The sequence below is a fragment of the Rattus norvegicus genome, chromosome 3 (genome assembly GCF_036323735.1).
Source record: "Rattus norvegicus strain BN/NHsdMcwi chromosome 3, GRCr8, whole genome shotgun sequence".
Lineage (NCBI taxonomy): Eukaryota > Metazoa > Chordata > Mammalia > Rodentia > Muridae > Rattus > Rattus norvegicus.
This window is the reverse complement of record NC_086021.1, coordinates 39295023-39314433: the sequence shown is the minus strand read 5'-3', so window position 1 is coordinate 39314433 and position 19411 is coordinate 39295023. Positions and strand designations below refer to the sequence as shown.

General features: G+C 51.0%; 1 protein-coding gene, 1 long non-coding RNA gene and 1 pseudogene across 5 annotated transcripts in view; 1 reads left to right on the top strand and 2 right to left on the bottom strand.

Annotated features, from left to right (window-relative positions):
* The window catches only part of Dab2ip (DAB2 interacting protein), a 170986-nt gene extending 169297 nt beyond the window's left edge, over positions 1 to 1689 (bottom strand). For 3 of the 4 annotated variants that reach the window (XM_063283048.1, XM_063283051.1, XM_063283049.1), the window contains exon 1: positions 1403 to 1537. In XM_063283048.1, the coding sequence (XP_063139118.1) occupies positions 1403 to 1500 (98 nt within the window). In that variant the 5' untranslated portion in view covers positions 1501 to 1537. Of the gene's footprint in view, positions 1 to 1402 lie in introns of all 4 variants that reach the window. The other variant, NM_138710.4, reaches the window with a different exon arrangement.
* Positions 1424 to 10405, top strand: LOC120101533 (uncharacterized). Its single transcript, XR_005502115.2, has 3 exons — positions 1424 to 1556; positions 1644 to 1778; positions 9329 to 10405. It is a non-coding gene; the product is annotated as an uncharacterized LOC120101533 (long non-coding RNA).
* Positions 10406 to 17422: 7017 nt separating this feature from the next.
* On the bottom strand, positions 17423 to 17942 carry Rps16-ps8 (ribosomal protein S16, pseudogene 8; annotated as a pseudogene).
* Between the last annotated feature and the right edge of the window lie 1469 nt (positions 17943 to 19411).

Genomic DNA, 19411 nt, shown 5'->3' with positions numbered 1-19411 from the left:
CAACATGGAGGAGCCTTTATGGGTCATTCCTAGGCTATGCTGCTCTTGAGGTGGATAATTCCAGAAACGTCAAGCCTATCTTACAGCCCAGACTGTGTGTCCCAGAGCTCCCCACCAGGAGCTTCTAAAGCAGGTCTTGGTATTCATGGGTGGCCTCCCATTCCAGACCGAAACCTCTTCCAGAACAGAAGCTGTATTCCTCCCTCCTCCCCTCCTCTCCAAGGACTGATTGTTACATGGATGAAGTGTCCCGCAGATCACCCAGGGTTCACTGTCCTGTCGCCTTACTGTCTGAAGGTACCAGGTTCATAGTAGGGCCTGGCCCAGCTCTCCTGGGGCCTGCAGCTTGAAGCATGTCAAAATCCTTCTCCCTCTGGACGGAACTGGGCTGCTGTAGGAGGAAGGGAATTTGGCCTTGACTCTGGGCCAGGCAGCCAAGCCTGGCTGGAACAAGGGAGTCTGGAGGGAGAAGAGCCATCTTTTTTTAGTAGAGTGTGTGGTCTCCAAAGGGCCACAGCCCTGAGAAGACTTGCATAAGTCATTAGCCATCGAAAACCTCCTTACCTTACCTAACGGCCCTTTCTCCCCGCTAAACCCCTCATCCTGCCCCCCCCCAACCTCCTCCTCTCATCTCTACTCCTGCCCTCCTGCTCCTCTCTGTTGCTGGGAGACAGCCACCATATGCCAGCATCCTAGCCAAATGAGCAGGAGCCTGGCCAGCAAGTAGCCAGTAAGCTTGGATACCTGCGTCCCTGGGGTCCCAAGCCTCCCGGACCCCTCCCTGCCCCCCCAAGAACTACTCCGTGGTTTCCAGGCTGCAGCCCCGCTCTGCCTGGGCTCTGCCCACAGCAACTTTTCTCAGCATTTTGCTCAGGGCTTCCAGCGTCCCGGGGGAGCTGAGAAAGGTAGCTCCCCCAACTGCAGCAGCCTGGGGGCCCTTGTGTACCAGAGAGGAAAGCTGGGAGCTTTCAGTTCAGCCCTGGCCTTTAATTACAAGGTACATTCAGTTGCCTGCTCATTTTTTGCTGCTCTGCAGACCTCACTAATTGAATTTGCCACAGCAGCAGGCAGACCTAGGGGACCAAGAGACCAAGGAGCAGGGGGGCCCTATAAACTTACTTCTTTTCCTGCTTAGCCAAGAGCAAAGTGCAAGAAGCCAAGAAACTCTATCCGGTTACCGGACCATACCAGTGCCACGTCTAAGGGGGACCCTTCAGCCCCATGACCCATGGCCCAGGGCATCCATGCCTGCCCTAACCCCAGAGGCCAGATGGCACCCAGACGCCTGCCTCCCCCGACCCATTTCAACTCTGATTCCCAAAGCTGAGCAAAGTCTGCTGGAGCAGTAGGCTAAAATCCCAAACTCTGCCACTTAGCCACTTGGCTGGCTCAGCTCACCTACCGTAGGAGTCGCCTGGGTCCAGGAGGGAGTCGGGCTCCATGGCGTGTGGGCCCCTGGGCCGTGGCCCCACCTGATTTATGAACCGAGGCCGTCTCCATGAGCGCCTGCGCTTCTTTTGTATTCCATCTGGCGGCTTCTCCAACTAGATGACTGGGTATTCCTGCAAGCAGGCCCCTTTCCAGCCCTCGCCTTCATACAGTACATTTAAAGTAGCAGTAACCTTTTTTTCCTCCCCCCGCAGCCTGCCTGGAAACATTAGAAGGGACCGAGGCGGCGAGATGTCTAAAATAGGAAGACGCTGGGGACGGCTGGCCTGGCTGTCCGCGATGCTGGCTGCAGGGATCTGGTCCGGCTGTGCAGATGGAAAAGCTAAAAGGTAAGGCTGACACGGAGCTTAACATCTGGAAGCCGGTTCTGGGACCTCAGGGGCCTGTGGGAATGGATGAGGAGGCTGACCTCCTCGTGGGAGGGAATAAGGGCGTCTGCTATTCACCACCTAGCGCCCCAAAGCCCAGGGGCTTCTCCCAGGCCTTGCAGGAACCTCCCACTCAAATCTGTTCTCAGACATTTCCTGCAGTGTGGGATGCAGAAAATTGACTCATCCATCCATTCAGTCACTAAATATTTTTTTTTTGAGAATCCAGTCCTTGCCAGACACCGTGCTGTGCTGGGTCTGCAGTAGAGAACAAGGTGAAGTGTCTGGCCCACTGCAGGGCCGACGGCACCGGGTGTGCTGGTTACTGCAGTGGAGGGTACAGGATAGCAGCCCAGGAGCACAGAGAATGGGGCCTCACTGGAATGAGAGAGGTGGTTGTGGGGGTTCCCTGGAGCAAAAGGCACATAATTAGCCGGGTAGAGAAGGATGAAAGGCATATGAGACATTGGGTATTTGTCAAACTTGTTCTAGTAGTTACAACGAATAGACCGGGCTGAGAGGGAGTCCAGAGAGGGTCGAGTTGAACATCTGGTCCATGCCATGATCCCAGTTGTCTTAGAAAGGCCTCTCTGGCCATTGTGGGGCAGGGATGGCTGAGTTTGCCTATGGCTTCAACAAGAGCAGCTGTGGTCACATGGGGACAAGCTGTTAAGCCCCACCCCCTTGTGGTACCTTTTGGAGTGCTTACCCACCAGTCTCTCATGAGAGCCTCCCAAGGGTGACTTCTGCCGGAAACCCATTTCATAGACAAGTACAATGCAGCTTAGAGGTGTGTCCTAGCCTCAGCTGGTGAGTGACCACCTGGGCAGGTCTGGGTTCCAGAGAAGTCACAGCCTTGGTGCCAGGGAGTGGAAAGACAAAGTGGCTTTCATTAGCTTGGCATTACCCCCGTCCAAACCAGTGCAGGCCAATACCACAGACTCCTAGCAGGGAAAACTTCATCTGAGTACAGTAGGAGAAATGCAAACAGGGTTTGGATGGGTTGAACTGGGGAGGAAAGCAGAGTGAACCGTGTCCAAGCTGATGCAGAAGCAGGGGCAGAGACCTGTGCTGACAGGGGGCTATCTGGTGGGAAGCAGACAGACCATCACGTGACCGGAGAAGGTTACAGTGAGAAGAGCACAGAGACAGAGCTCAGAGGACCGGAGGGACCACTGGCGTGCAGGCTTGCTCCAGGGGCCACAGGAAGCCTCTGTTCAGAGGCTGACCTCCTTTCTGAGGGATGCCTGGGTGTTTCTTTGATCAGCCCTTTCCCAACCTCCCCAACACACAGCACTTCCTGCTGAGGAAGCGATACCATTGGCCCTCTGCCTAGCTGAATGCTAGGATCTGAGCCGTCACTGGCCCACCTTTTTGGAGGAATGGCTATGGAGGTGGGTAGAGAGATCAAGAGGAGAGATGAGGGACCTGCATCAACGGGACTCAGACTAAGTTTTTCTGCCATCAGTCCGTTGTATGGGTCTTCCCTGGCTTGGACCAGGGTGACGGCACCTATACTGAGTTCATCCCAGCTGTTCCCAGAGAGCCAGTGGCTGCTGACGTGGTCAGCCTGGCCACAAGGAGGTTCCTCCTGCTTCTTCATCCCTCCTCCCCACTTTGGATGACAGGATCCTGGCTCCCAGCCTCCTGCTGCCTTAATTACAGGGAGGCAAGGCTCTACCCAAGCCTACTGTGGGCACCAGGCTCCCTGGATCTCCTCATTAAGGGTGCCTGGGGAAGGAATATTGCAGGGAATGGGGGAGGGGAGGGTTAAGTATAGGGAATGGGGCCATGTTTTCCCAGACAGTCTCTCCAGTCCTAGGGAATCCTGGGGGGTTCTGGGACTCACTACAGATGAGCAAGCACTGGGGAGGCTGAGGTAAGAAAGTAGTGAGTTCAAGGCCAGCCTTCACCACATTAGTGAGAACCTAAAAAGGACTGGAGCAGGCTGGCAACAAGACGGCATAGTATTTTGGTTAAAGCACCTTGCTATCTAAGCCTGACAACCTGAGTATGATTCGAGGGACTCACAGTAGAAAGAGAGAAACAACAGAGATGTGTCCTTTGACCTCTACAAGCTTGCAGACCTTGTGTGTGAGGGTGGAGGTGGGGTGGGGAGGTGGGGGTGGCATGTGTGTGTGGGGGTGTGTGGTGTGGTGTGTTTGTATGTGTACGTGTGTGCATGTGTGTGTGTGCCTGCCTGAGTGCACCCCACCACCACTGATAATAAATAAAATTAGTTAGCAAGCATAAAGCTCTGTGTTCTATCCCCAGCAGCACGTTAACTATGCATGGTGGTGCAAACCTACAATTCCAGCACTTGGGAGGTAGAGGCAGTACAATCGAAAGTTCAGTGTCATCCCCAGCTACAGAATGAGTTCAAGGCCAAGTCAGGCTATTAGAGCCCTCGTCTTTTTTTTTTTTTTTAAGGTGTGGTCAGAGTGTATTATGTGGAATTCTCAAATAATCAATAAAAATATGTTTGTTTGCTTTTTAAGAAAGGATAGTCCCCTTAGCTCATAACCAGACTATGCCCTTAACTGGCTGGATGACTCGGAGTAAGCTGTCCACCCTTCAGGGCTAACATTAGGCTAGAAGGACAGGACAACTTAGGGCCTGGCTGATCTCTGGCAGTAAATGGAAGATCTGGCTCTCCCTCACTCCAGCTCTGACCTTCTCCACAACTTGTTGCAGCCAGTGAGGAGAACAGAGACCTGTTCTGTAGCCAAGGAAGCGGAAGGACTTGATTAAGCTTTTCACAATGCAGTCCAGAGTAGGAAGTGAGTCTCGGTGGCTGTGCTTCCACCAAGAGGTGCTGCCCTCCCTGGCTACTTTTCCTTTTCCAGCCAAGGAACAAAACTTGATCGTGGCCCTTCCTCCATCCTTAAGTAGATGTGTTTACAGATGCACCCAGAATCGCTGCTCCTCCAGGCTCATTTACAATGTATCGCCTACTCACACTCCCTTTCTTTGGTGACATCAGTGCCATTGGCTGTGACTAATGGACTTACTCATCATTCCGTCCAGTGGTCACGCAAACAAGCAACCTTACAATCAGTGTCCTTCTTTCTTTGAAAGACAAGGTCTCACGTAGCTCCCGGCTGGTGAAGAATTCACTATGAAGCCAAGAATGGCTTCGAACATCTCATCTTCTGGCTTCCTCCCCTCATGTACTGGACTCACAGGCATGTGGCACCGGGTGGGTTTTCATCTCGGTGCTAGGGATTGAACCCAGGATTGCATGGGTTCTAGGTGAACACTCTGCTGCCTGAGTTATGTCCCCAACACTGTAAGGAATGTCTTGATGTACCCTGTGCACATCCATCTAATGACTGCTGTAGGCTAAACTGTAAAACCACAGTTGATGGATCAGAAAGGCCTACAAGCTCAACATTCTGCAAGTGCTGACCTTGGCCTAGCCCTGGTACAAGGTCTAGCCAGCATTCCTGCTATCACGGATTTATAGCTGAGGAGACGCACACTCTTCCAATGGAGATAGATGCTACTGAGAAAGCATAGAGGCTGGGAGGAATACTCGGTTTGAGAAATAGATTGATGGGCCCTGCTGTGCAAAGTCCAAGAGGCCATCAAGCATGAGTGGGCAGAGCCACTGCAAAGGCTGATGGGTAGAAGGTTTAAGATGATGGCCAGGGTGCCTAGAGTGGGTGGACAAGTGAGAGGATGGCTCAAGAGAAGAGAGGAGGATCAGAGGCAGCTTCATGGAGATCTCTATGGGCCTGGAGGTATGGAGCCATGACAAGGGTATGGTCCCAGAGGTTCCTTGTCTGCTGCCACAGTGAACATTGCTATTGCTGAAGGTAAAAACCCTGGGAACTCCAGCAGTGGCTGGTAGTGGAGGGAAAGGGCATAGATTCAAGACACCTGTGGGGATTTTGGGTGCCATGTCATGGCCAGCAGAGAAGGAGGATGGGGGTGAGTCCAGGATGACAGGGAGGCTTTTGTGTGGCAGTTGGTCTGCTCTGGGGAGCTGAGGGAGGGAGGAGGAAGAGAGCTTGGGTGGGGCACAGGGAGCTCTGCTGTAGTGTGTGATGTCTGAGGAATATAGGTAGATGCCAAGAGGTGTCCGTGAGCTCAAAGCAGCAGGAAGGATGCATGTAGGTCTGAGACTGACAGTACCCCCCACAGCCTGCTAGGCCAGCCCCCCATGAACCACTCCAGCCACTGGAACCTATTGCTTTATGCACAAAAAGGAATTAGATGGGGCTGTGGCTGCAGCTTCGTTGGTAGGGCGCCCAGCTAGCATGCAAGAAGTCGTGCTCCCATCCCCAGCTCTGCACTATAAACAGAGCATGGGGGACTCCAGCACTTGGAGATGGAGCAGGAGGATCTGAAGTTCAAAGCCGTCCTCTGGTCACTGGAAGCCTGTCTGGACTGCATGAGACCCTGACCAAAAAAAAAGGGGGGGAGAAGGAAGGGAGAAGAAAAAGAAAAGAAAGGAAGGAGTGGACTGGGACATCAATAGAGGGAGTGAGCCCTGCAGAAATGGGAGCCCTGCAGAGGACATGAGGGAGAGGACAGGTGCCTGGTAGCAAGCTTGACCATTGCTTGCCTCTGGAAAGGTCAAACCACCAGGTCAACATGGAGACAGTGCTGTCTCTGTCATGTCCTGGGTCTGGCCCAGCAGGAAATCCAGATGCTCAAAGGAAGACTCAGCTCAGCGATCTCAGAGCAAGAAGAGAGCAAAGTAGGTACGTGAGGGCTAGTGGTCAGCTCAACAGGTTCAAGAAAGCATGGGGACAGGGCTGGCCAGGTAAGTCTGTGACGGATGAAGAGGAGTTCACAGAACCGGAAACAGGAGGCATGGAGTTGCATACACTGAGACACAGTGTTCTCCAACAACCTTCGAGTTGGTTTTATGCCCCAGATTTTCTGGTTGAACTTTCCTTTCTAAGGTCAAAGGGAGGCCAGGAGGAGCCCATATGCCCTGCTCCCAACTGAGCCAAGCGATGTGGTGTCTGGCCAGGTTGGGCACTCTCTCTTGACACTGCCTGGGCACACGTGGCAAAGCTCAGACTTTAGAGCTTAAGGCCAGGTGCCAACAACCAGCCTTGGTCCAAATCCCACTCCATTGTACCTGCTGGGCGGCCCTTAACATGCAAGCTCCCTTTTCAGTGCCTCAGTTTCTGCCTTAGTGCTCCTGGAGGGTGAGGGTAGGCCCTGGAGGGCTGCTGGGTAATTCATAGGCTGGGCAGTGAGAACACACAGAGAGGAATACTGGGTTAGAGTATGTTATGTAGCATCCTGACCTCTCAAGGCCATAGCACAGCCCCCAGGAGCATGTGTGAGCTGCTCAGCATGGCTTCACCCCTACATTCTCTTTTTGTCTTCCCCTCCCCTCCCCCTCCACTTCTTTTCCCCTCTGTCTTAGTAACTGTTCTAAGAGACACTGTGACCAAGGCAACTCTTATCAAAGGAAGTATTTAATTGGGGCTTGCTTACAGTTTCAGGGAATTAACCTATCATCATCATGGCAGGCTACAGGCATGGGACTGAGAACTACAATCTGATTCACTGGAAAGCAGGCAGACAGAGAAAGAGACAGACAGAGACAGAAAGAAACAGAGACAGAGGAACAGAGACAGAGAGACAGAGACAAGGTGACAGAGAGAGACAGAGAGACTGGGCATGGTTTGGGCTTTTGAAATCTCAAACCTACTCCCAGTGATACAACAAAGCCACACCTCCTAATCCTTCCTAAACAGTTCAAGGGGCAAAGCGTGTGAATATATATAAGCTATGGGGGTCCAATCTCATCCAAATCACCACACCCTCCCACTCCATCCACACATCAGCCTCTTGGGTTTTGTTTTGTTTTAGAAGAGGATATTGCTATGTGGCCATCCTAGAACGTAGCATCCTCCTGCCTCAGCTTCTGCAGTGCAGGGATCACAGGTGTGTGGCAACGTGGACTTTGGCACTCTCCCTTCCACCCCAGGGCCGCAGCACTGCCTCTGCAGGAGTAGACGCTTCCCCAGCCCTACCCCAATCCTCGCTCTAATTCCCAGACTGCTTACTTTCCAGATCTGCTCCATTCACCCTGCCCCACCCCCACAGTGATTTCCTCTGCATACCTCCAAATGGAGTATACTCTGCCAGTTCTCACCCTCAAAGCAGGGTACTTAAAGCATCCAGACAAGCTCCTAGCAGGCCTCAGCAAACCCAGGATGGTGGAAGCTCAACTGTCCTTTTTCTTTTCCTTAATTTATTGGGCACACTATGCCGTGAACCCTTGGACCCCAGTCAGTTTCCCTGGAAGCATCCTGTCTGTGACCTGTACCTCTCATTTCCGTGTCTCTCCTTAGGTCTTCTGTCCTCAGAAAGAGCCTAAGCACAGGGTCACACAGTTGGGTGCTCCAACATCCCCTTGCCCCAGCTCAGCGACTGAGAAGTGGTCAACCTGGGATTTGAACCCTTGCCTCTCCTGTGGCTTCACAGAAAGGAGGTTGTCTGGTGTGGGCAGTAAAGAGTTGTGGAGATGGTAAGAATCAGCTGGAAGAGCTGTCTTACTAGCCTTTGCTCTGATCCCCAGGACTCTGGAACCCCTCCTAGCCAGGCCTTCCAGTACCTAGATTAAAGAGTTTCTTTTAAAGGCCTCGAGTCTCATGGCTGGTACCATCCAACAAGTCCCAAGCCATACCAGGCTGTCCTGTCCCTGACAGTAGAAAAGCAAGGAAATGCCACGAGCAGATCATAATTTCCTTCTGAAGACAATGGCTCCCATGGCTGTCTGTGCAGCAGTCTGTGAGCTCCCAGTCTCATCATACTGGGAGACACACTGTCTCTCAGGGGTCAGGGAGAGAAGGGCAAGTCACTGCCTCCAGGAGTGAAGCAGTAAGAGTTCCATCCAGTTTGGACCCCAGACATCACAGTCGTGGGCAGGGGATGGCCTGGTGGATAAGGTTCTTGTCGTGCAAGCATGAGGACAGGAGTTTGGCTCCTTAAAACCTAAGTGAAAAACCAGGTAGGCATGGAGGCTCTCCTGTAAACTCAGGGCCCAGAAACAAAGACAGGGGATCCTTGGAACAAGCTAGCTCACCATATGGTAGAATCTCCAGGGCTAGTAAGATGTTTATGCTAAGTAAGACACGGGGAAATTAGGAAAAGTTGGGAAGACTGATGGAGGGAGACAGGTGACCTCAGCCAGCCTGAGGCTTTCACATGCCTGCCACACAAGTAAGCATACATACATGCAAAACAAATTCTTCTCAAAGAAAGAAGTCAGTCATTGGGGTGCTGCTGAGGAGGATGAGTCACCATCCTTCCCAACTAGCTGATCCCATGGCCAGCTCTGGGTCACAGAGCAGTGTGAACACTCTCAGCCACAGAGCAGTGTGAATACTCTCGACCACAGATAGCCATGGGTGTCCCCAAGTTAGCAGTCACTGGAGACCCCATCCAGGACATAATCCCATGAGACAGCAGTCTCTGTGACATGCTGCCCCACACATTGCTGGATTACCTCCCAGAACAAGAACTCTGGTCTCTTTCAGGCAGTGCTAGAGAGTTGCGCCCATGCCAAGTCCTTCTCCGGCGGCCCAGCTGGTCTTGGCTATCCCCTCTGTGGCCAGACAGAGTATGTGTGCCTGGAGAAGCCCCTGAATCATCAGAACTTCCTGACACGGACTCAGATCTGCGCAGTCCACCTGACCTCCCCATGCTGGACCTCTTGGCTAATGTTTAAGCCAGTCAGGAAAAACCACAAGAAGCCTGATGTGTTTCCAGATGAGCAACAGTAGCAGTCTGTGCGACTCAGCAAACGCTGCCCAAGGACTATGCCAGAGGCTGGAGACCCGGGAATGAGTCAGCCAGAGTACTCCAACCATAGCAGAGGGACTCTCAAAGTGTTACCAGGTTGGGGAGTCTGCCCACCATTGCGAAAGACCTAAAATGCTCTTTCACAGTTGACCTTTGGAAGGCTGGACACACGAAAACAAAGTTCAGAGTGACAGACCGCATAGCTGCCCCATTGCAGGGCAGCCGAGTTATATGCTGGACGGGCCATACAGTAGATGTTTCTGACTGTGTGACTCTACTCAGTTCTGCCTTTGTAACTGGAGAGCAGCTCCCAAGTGAGTGGATGTGACCATGGACCAATCAAACAGAACTCTTGGGGGGGCAGGAGATGGCTCAGCAGTTAAAAGCGTTTGATCTGAAACCATGAGTGGCAAATCCCAGCACCCGTCTGTGGGGCAAGCGGACCATGCCACCAGACAGAATGGGTAAGGTTAAGCAGGTTCAAAACTCAGGGAGTCTCAGAGTTGGGAACGGCGGTCTTGGAAATAGAGCTCCCTGCTGAGCTCTACCTGTTCCGGAACAGGTAACCATGCCACCCCATTGAGAGGACCATGACCATCAGCCACACAGGGGCAATGCCTGAAGTCCTTCCCCATGCAAATCGGACATGCCTAACATCTCAGACAGAGCCAAGGGGAAGCATCTACCCCTGGGTCCCACCTTATCCTCAGAGTGTTGATAAGGTCCCTTACCCCTGGGTCCCACCTTATCCCCAGAGTGTTGATAAGGTCCCTTCCACATGGAATAAACTGCACAAGTCTTTCCACCGAGAATTGTCTGAGGGTGGCTGTTTTATTGAGCTGTAATACCTTGGGGAAGCGTTTTCTCTCCTGAAGCATTCATCGCTGGACCTCGGGTCTGCCCAGCAGGCCGGACTCTTGCCCCTGCTTGAGGCTGTCGGCAGCTACTAGATGCCGTTCATTATTGGTCATAACCACTCCCTGCGTTGGCACTGAGATGGTGGCAGCTGAAGAGTCCCTGACTCTCCGTGAGCTTCCCTTCGGAGAGCCATAACACTTTAGAGGTTCCAGCCTGACCAAAGCCCCTCGGACCCTTTCTCTCTGTCCAAGTCACATATACTTGGACGACATTTCTTCTTCCCTGCGCTGGCTGCCAGCAGAACCCTGGCACTCCAGCGGTGATGCAGACACACAGCCCCTCACCCATCGAGAGAAGAGGGCATCCCACCAATGCCTGTGACCCCATTGCTGAGGTAGCTGGAAGTAGGAGGGTTCCTGGAGTGTGCTGGCCTCCTCCAGCTTAGTTGAGAATCTGCGAGGCCCAGGTTCAGGGAGAGAACTGCCTCAAAGGAAATGGAAGATATATATAATGTCGACTTCTAGCCTCTTAGGCACCCTTACACAGGCATGCACACACACACACACACACACACACACACACACACACACACACACACACACACAAATAAACCATTACTTGATACCAAAAGTGGACTTTCCTGTCATTTTCTTATCTAGTCATGAAATACTGTGTTCTTGGTGTTTCTCTCCAGCCACGTGAAGCTGTAAGGATCCCATGGTTTGTAGTTTGCTGACCCATGTCTGTGTGGGGATGCTGGGAGACTGCTTAACCTTGAGAGGAGCAGGGCCTTGAATGTCAGAGCAAGGTTTTGGGTCGATGGGGGTTGGCAGCTGAGAACTGATAGCATTCACTGCTCGGCTGGTGGGTCAGCTACCATCCTCTCAACCTGTCCCCCCCCTCCCTCCTCTGCAGATCAAACCATTGCTCACCTCAAGGCTCAGAGGCAGTGTGCGGAGACCAAGCACTGGCACAGTTACGGGGACAAATTTTTTTTAAAACATTATTACGGGGGGTTGGGGATTTAGCTCAGTGGTAGAGCGCTTGCCTAGGAAGCGCAAGGCCCTGGGTTCGGTCCCCAGCTCCGAAAAAAAGAACCAAAAAAAAAAAAAACATTATTACGGTTCATTCGTGTAATCCTGGAACTAGAAAAGCTGAGGCAGGAGCATTACTGTGAGTTTGGGGACTGCCTGAGCTACATAGTAAGTTCCACAGAGAGGGCTGAAGATGAAAACTTTTTTAAAGAGTTAGGTCAATAGAAGAATCAAGAACATAGTTTTGGGGGTTTTTTTTTTGTTTGTTTGTTTGTCTGCTTGCTTGTTTGCACTCGCTGTCCTAGAATTCACTACGTAGACCACGCTGGCCTTGAACTCACAGAGATCCACCTGCCTCAGCCTCTGGGGTTCTGAGATTAAAGGCATGCTCTGCCAAGCTGAGCAACATGAGTTTTCTTTCAAGTCCCACTCTCCACTCTGGGGTCACCACAGTTAAGTGTGAGTCCAGCGAGTTTCCAGTGCACACAGCTATAGACCCACATGCACACCCTCCCATCTAAGGCTCCGCCATTCCCATGGTTCGTGGCTTGTCCCATGCTTCCCTGCAATGAGTTTTGGTCACCAAGAAGTTTGGGCAACATCTTCCTCTTTGACCTTTACGTCCCTGCTGTCACACGCCTTTCTGGTCCCCGCCTACATGATGACACCCAACACCAGGGTGTCCCACTCATCCCTTCACACTTAGCACTAGGCTTTTTGCTGGGGGAATCTCAGAAGTAGACTAAGGGCTGAGAGCTCCTAGAGCCATGCTCTACATGGCTGGGAAGAAGTAAAGCAATTCTCCAGGGCCCTGGGAGGATCCTACCAGACAGACATAATCTAGGACCACTATCTCAGAGCATCCCGCACGGTTCAGGGAAGCAAGCATCTTCACAGTGACTAGGCCTGCCTACTCCCGCAGGCTCCGCCTACAACACTCGCCCTTGGTGACAGTCGGTGTCCTGACCCGTTTATCCAACCATTCATCCATGTAGCTAACTCATATTTACTGAACATTTCTTAGGACTCGGGTCCTAGGCCATGGTGGTAAGCACAGGCATGACCCTGCCGTCCTGTTCTTCACCGTCTGGTGGATTTGGTCATCCATTTAGTTGGCTACTGTTTACTGAGAATCTGGCATCTGTCAGACATTGTTCTAAGCACTGAGACTCCAACACAGAACAACACAATGGAGGAGAACATCCCTGCCCTCCCAGACTCGGAGTCTGGGAGAGGAGACAGATAATGAACACATAGACGAGAGCAGCGTGTCAGAGGCGATGAGTGAGCCGGGGGAGAGATGGAAAGTGCTGGGAAGTGGCACTTTGCAGCTAAATTAATCCGGGGAGACCTCATTGAACAAGGATCTGAGTGGAAGAGGTGAGGGAGGGGTGGAGGGGAAAGGGAGCAGGTCTTTGCAGACATGGGGAACATGGTCAGAAGTCAAGGGGAGAGCCGGTTCAAAGACCCCGAGCTCGTCTATGGAGATCAAGCCAGCTCTTAAGGATCTAGCAGTCCAGGAGGCACCCCTGTCTATTCTAGGTGTCCCCAGAGAAGGTCTAGAACAGAAGAGGTTCATGGCCTCACTCACAGGTTGGCTTCCCCATCGAGAATAGACTTCAGAGGGGTAGAGCTGATGTCAGGAGAAGGGGAGACAGGAACTGAATTGACGCAACAAGAAATCTAGGGCCAGGTAGTCCCCATGGGGATGTGAGAAGTTTCGGGATTCTGGCATGCTCTGTAGATAGCCACGGGCTTTCCTGATGGGTTGGCTGTAGGAGGGGAAGGGGTAGGGGAAGGGAAATGGACAGCAAGGTTCCTGTTTCCCAGGGCAAAGGATGTGGTCTATGGGTGAGGAGCAGAGCAGTGGCTGAGCCTAGGGCACTCTGATCACCAGGATACGGTAGAGAGGCTGGCACCTGTGTAAAGCCGGGCCTAGGGTGAGGGGCAGGTTCATCCCCTTCAGGGGCAGATGGGATTGAAATATATATGCCTACAGGCAGCACCAGGAGACAGAGAAGGTGGAGAAGTCTAAGGAAGTAAGCCTGGCCTTAGAGGATGGGAATGAGAAGAAACTGCCCAAGAAGGGGAACAAGCCGGCATGTGGTAGGAGATGACTCAGGAGCAGGGGACCCCCAAAGCTGGGAATTCAATAAGGATAATGCACTTGGCACTTAGGCGGTGGCGAGAGGCCATAGGGTAAGGACCAAATGCCATCTGCAATCAAAAGGTAGACCATGAGCAAGGGCCACACGGTGTCAACAAGATGAGAACAAGGGAAGCTCTGCTGATTGTGGGAACCTCACAGAGTGACACTAAATCAGCGAGGGCTTCCTGAAAGAACGGTGGTGTGAACAGAAACTGAAGGAATTTACACACATCCCCTAGAAACAGAGGTGGCCGCCCCGGGTGGGGGAGCAAAATGAACTCAGGAAAGGAAGAACCACAGCATGTCATTTGAGGAACTGAAAAAGATAGACAGGAAATGAATTACCTCACAGGATCCTAGGAGTCACAGAGCATTGGTGGCGGGTGGGTGATGGAGTCCACCCCGAGATAGACTGTGGGGGAGAAACAGGTAGAGAATAGATATAGTCAGGTGACAGAATGCAGGGACATTCTCTGGAAGCTGTCTATAACCAGTACGTCAGTGGGGGCTACATGCTGGGTCTAGTCGGCGTGTGCTGGAAAGAGACCAGGCTGATGGATACCTATCTTGTGTGTTGACTTCAGTCTGATCCAGAGAGAGCTGTATGTCAGGAGCCCTGGAAGCGCCTTTACCATGTCTCTGGGTTCCCCTAAAGGACCCCCCGCCGCCAGGCAGTGACTGTTTTCCAGCCTTGGTACACAGTGCAGGGACATGTGAGAGCCTGCTGGGTGCCCCAGGTCCTGGCACAGGAGAGAGGCGATGATCCAGGCAGACAGGCTCTGGGTTCCCATAGAGCCCTGCCCAACATATGGCCAGAATCCGGCGTAGCGTTGGGGAGGGAGGGAGCTGGAGAGAATTCCAGAAGGACGCAGTATTTATGCTACAGGAAGTGGAAGAGCGTTCACAAGAACGGGAGCAATGAGTGACAGACAGAAGGGAGGAAAGGGATCTAAGGAGTCGGAGCATGGGTTGATTCCTGGAAGCCCATGAGTCCCAGAAGCCAGCTTCGGAACTTGACTTTCTTCTAAGGGTGGTAGGGAGCTGTGGAAGGTCCTGAGCAGACATCGCTTGCTCAGGGACTGAGGTCAGAGGCCCCAGTTTCCGTGCAGAGGGAGCCAGGACCAACCACTTCGCCACAGACCCCCCCCTCTCTTACAGTTAACTCCCGTCACAGGCGAGGTGGGCCACGATGGCTTCCGCTCCTGCAGAACCTAGAACTCAGTACCTCGAAAGCAGATCCTGAAGGTCATACAGGCTTGACCAGAGTATCGACGCTTGTCACTAGCAGATGTGAAGCTATTTGACTCACAGCAGCAGGAGCCACCCATGGGGTCTGCTGACTTACTGAGAGTCTACTCCAAATGCCACCTACTGAGGCTGTCGGCAGGATGCTGAGGAAATAAATCTGTTCTCTAAGACACCCCACCCCTTCTCTCCATGGTCCAGGGGCTGGAAGCAGTCGGCAGCCTAGCAGCGCCACCGTGTGGTCGAGCTGGGCCAGCACAACAAGGCGGTTCCGCTCGGAGCCAGGACATTTGTTTGTTTTGCCCAACCAGAAAGGTGCTCTAAGCCCTGGGTTCCATTCCCAGTCCTCTTTTCACTTTCCTTTTCCTTTTTCTTTAAAAACTCTTTTTGAGACAAAGTCTCCTTAAATTGCCTAGGCTGGACTTGAACTCACTCTGTAGCACAGACAGGCCTTGAACTCAAAATCCTCCTGTTTCAGCCTTCTAAGTAGCCGGGGTTACAGACATGTACCACCAGGCCCAGCTAAGGACACTTAATTATATAAAGATTCTCATGATGTATTTTCAACCTACTTCTTCAACATTATCATTGGTCTGTTGGTGATTGGCAAGTATTAGGTAATATTTATCTAATGCAAATGTATAAATGACATGGATTCTATGAGACAAAAATAGACATTTTTTTTTCAGAATTATCATCTCTTATCTGCCAAGTTAAACACGGATCATACTTTGTCAAATAGGCTTCAGTGTTTTTTCTACAGAACATGGTGTGTGTGTGTGTGTGTGTATGTGTGTGTGTATGTAGTGTGTGTGTATATATATATGTGTGGTCCCAACCATCTGTAATGAGATCTGATGCCCTTCCCTCTTCTGGTGTGTGTCTGAAGACAGTGTACTTATATATAATAAATAAATAAATCTTTAAAAAAATGTGTTTGTGGGCCAGGCAGCGGTGGCACACACCTTTAATCCCAGCCCTTGGGAGAGAGAGGCAGGCGGATCTCTGAGTTTGAGGCCAGCCTGGTCTGCAGTGTGAATCCCCCGATGGCCAGTCCTAAAGAGAAAAACCCTGTCTCAGAAAAAAAAAAATGTGTGTGTTTGTGTTTGTGGTATGCAAGGGCTGTGTGTGCGCTCTCACCTGTGGGAGTGTACATCTGTAGGCACACATATGGAGCCTGAGGCAGACATTGGGAATCTTCCTTCACTCTTCTTCACTGAGGCAGGGTCTCCCAGCTGAACCCGGACCTTGGCCACGTGGTAGTTTGCTTAAGCAGTGTCTCGGTTAGGGTTTGACTGCTGTGAGCAGACACCATGACCAAGGCAACTCATATAAGGACAGCATTCAATTGGGGCTGGCTTACACGTTCAGAGGTTCAGTCCATTATCATCAAGGGAGGGAGCAGGGTAGCATCCAGGCAGGCCTGGTGCAGGAGGAGCTGAGAGTTCTACATCTTCATCTGAAGGCTGCTAGTGGAAGAATGGCTTCCAGACAGTGACACACCCACTCCAACAGGGCCACACCTCCAAATAGTGCCACTCCCTGGGCAAAGCACATTCAAACCACCACAGGCGGCTTGATCCAGCAGTCCCCTATAGCTACTTTTGGGTTTTTTTTTCTTTTTTTTTTCAGAGCTGGGGACCGAACCCAGGGCCTTGTGCTTGCTAGGCAAGCGCTCTACCACTGAGCCAAATCCCCAACCCCCCCTATAGCTACTTTTGGAGCTCTGGGATTACTGGTGGCCCATCAGGCCCTCCTGGCATCTACATGGCATTGTGGGTTTGAGCAGCACCTTCACACTAATAAGCAGGGTCATTATCCACTGTGTCCTCTCTACGCCCGACCACTGAAGTGATTTTTTAAAAGAATTATTTATTTATTTATTTATTTATTTATTTATTTATTTATTTATTTATTTATTTATTTCATGTACACTGTTACACTCTTCAGACACACCAGAAGAAGGCACTGAATCCCATTACAGATGGTTGAGGTGGTTGTGAGCCACCATGTTGTTGCTGGGAAATTGAACTCAGGACCTCTGGAAGAGCTCTTAACCATTCGGCCATCTCTCCAGCCCCAATTGAAGAAATTTTTATTAGCGTTTTTTTTTAAAATTATCTTTTGATGTTTCTTTATGCTTCACGTTTTAAAATTCAAAACGTATTCTACACATACATACACATCCTTTTAAAACTTTATCCTTGTTGGGTTCAGTATTTATATTGATCATGCCACGGTTTTATTGATTTGTTAGTGTCCCTTTCTATCCTAAAACCAGCACGTCACAGCGCAGCTTGACTTGCTGAATGACTAATGAATACAGTCATCCTCGCTGACGCATATATGCAGGAACCATTGCTTTGTACAGACAAACTTGTTTAAATTCACCACATCCTTTCTTCGCTGCCCTTTCTTTCTTTCTTTCTCTCTTTCTCTCTCTCTCTTTCTTTCTTTCTTCCTTCCTTCCTTTCTCTCTCTCTCTCTCTCTCTCTCTCTCTCTCTCTCTCTCTCTCTCTTTCTTTCTTTCTTTTATTTTTAAAGTCCTAGGATGTTTATTACAAAGGTAAACCCTGATCCTTGAGACTGGCTTTTCGGTAAGATTTCTGGTACCGGGGACGGGCACCGGAACCGCCAAACTTTTTTGGATTCGCAGCGACGGGGGTCAGCTACAAGCAGGGTCTGATCGTACTGGATGAGGATATCTTTGATCTCCTTCTTAGAGGCTTCATCCACATATTTTTGGTAATAAGCCACCAGAGCTTTTGAGATGGACTGTCGGGTAGCATAAATTTGGGCCACATGACCACCACCCTTCACACTGACCCGGATATCCACACCAGCAAGTCTCTCCTTGCCCAGAAGCAAAACAAGCTCCAGTAACTTGTACTGCAGCGAGCGCGGCTCGATCATCTCCAGGGGACGTCCATTCACCTTGATAAGCCCATTTCCTCCTCGTTTGCAGTGGGCCACAGCTGTGGCTGTCTTCTTGCATCCGAAGACTTGCACGGACTGCAGCAGACCCTTGGATCGCATAGCTACAAGTATGAACACGAGCTCCTCACCGCGGGGCACCACCACCAGAAAAGGCCTTTACTCCTTTCTTATCTCCAGGTTCCTGCCAGGAACTCAATTTCTCAGCCTGGAAATCCCGCAATCACTAATGGTGGCGAGGTGCTAGGGATACGTTTGTTTGTTTTTGATTTGAAAGGTTTGTATTTCACCTTTTCATTTTGTATGTATGTGTGCGTGTGCAGTGTATGTGAGTGCGGATGAGCATGTAGAGGTCAGAGGTCATCATTAGAAGGCTTCCGTTGCTCTCCCTCATATTGTTTGTTTGAAACAGGGTTTCTCAGTGAACCAGCAGCACTCACCAATTAATTGGCTAGACAGATTTCGAGTTCTGGGGATCCACCCAGCACCCAGCACATCTGTGACTGCAGGCATGCAGCATTCCCACTTGTGTGCTGGGGATCCGAACTCACATCCTTGCCCTTGTGGGGCGGGCACTTCACCAACTAAGCCACCTCTCCAGCCTCAGTTTCACTTTTGAAAGGCACTTTCTTTAGGCAGTCATGTTATTCCAGGGTGTTGAGACAAGACAAGAGAAAGATGTCGTGGAACAAATAGAAGCAAGCATCAAGCCAAATGCACGCGCAATTACATTACATGTAAACAGACTAAATACTGCACCAGAAAGGCAAACACCATCACATTAGATTAACAGCAACAACAACAATACGTGATGCTTACAGTGGAGGCATGACAAGCATGCGGAAAAAGGAACAGGGAGAGCATGCCGTGTGCAAACCTAATATCAGGCAGACACCAGCACCAGCCTCTCTGCTGAATCAGGCTATGAAAGAGGAAACCCCTGCTAAAGATTAAAGAGTGGAGAGGGATTGGTTTATCAAGCAGATACAATTCTAAGTGTATACACAACTAATAATATAGTCACAATTTATATAAAGCAAAATAAAAAAATCAAGGAACTAAAAGAAGAAATGGATATACCATTCTTCCACTGGCCAAACATGCACATTAAAAAGTAATAACAACTCAGGTGTCTTTACGGACATCATTGGAATGGCGGGGTTCTTTAGAGGAATGGAAACAATGGGATGAATATGTGGTTGTATATATTACAGAATGTATTAAGTCGGGTTACATCAAAGTACCAACGATGGCAGAATCACAGCTGAGAGGCTGAGTGCCCAGTAGTGGCTCAGTCCTTGAGGCTGGGTGCCTCAGCAGCTGGAGGACTCCCACAGGGGCTCTCTCACTGGGGAGGCTGACAGTAGTTGCTTACTCCACAAGGCTGAGTGCCCTAGAGTTCCAGTAAAGCCTAGAAGGTTCTTGGAGAGCCACTGGTCCCTAATGAGCTATGGAGACACTGGCCCTGATATCTGTGAAGGAAGCAGGGTGTGGGGGCTGCTGCGAGGACGAGGGCAAATTCACTCAGCAGCAGGAGGGCGAGGGAACAAAGAGCTAACCATCTTCTTTCCCATGATCCTTTTCATCGGGACTGCACC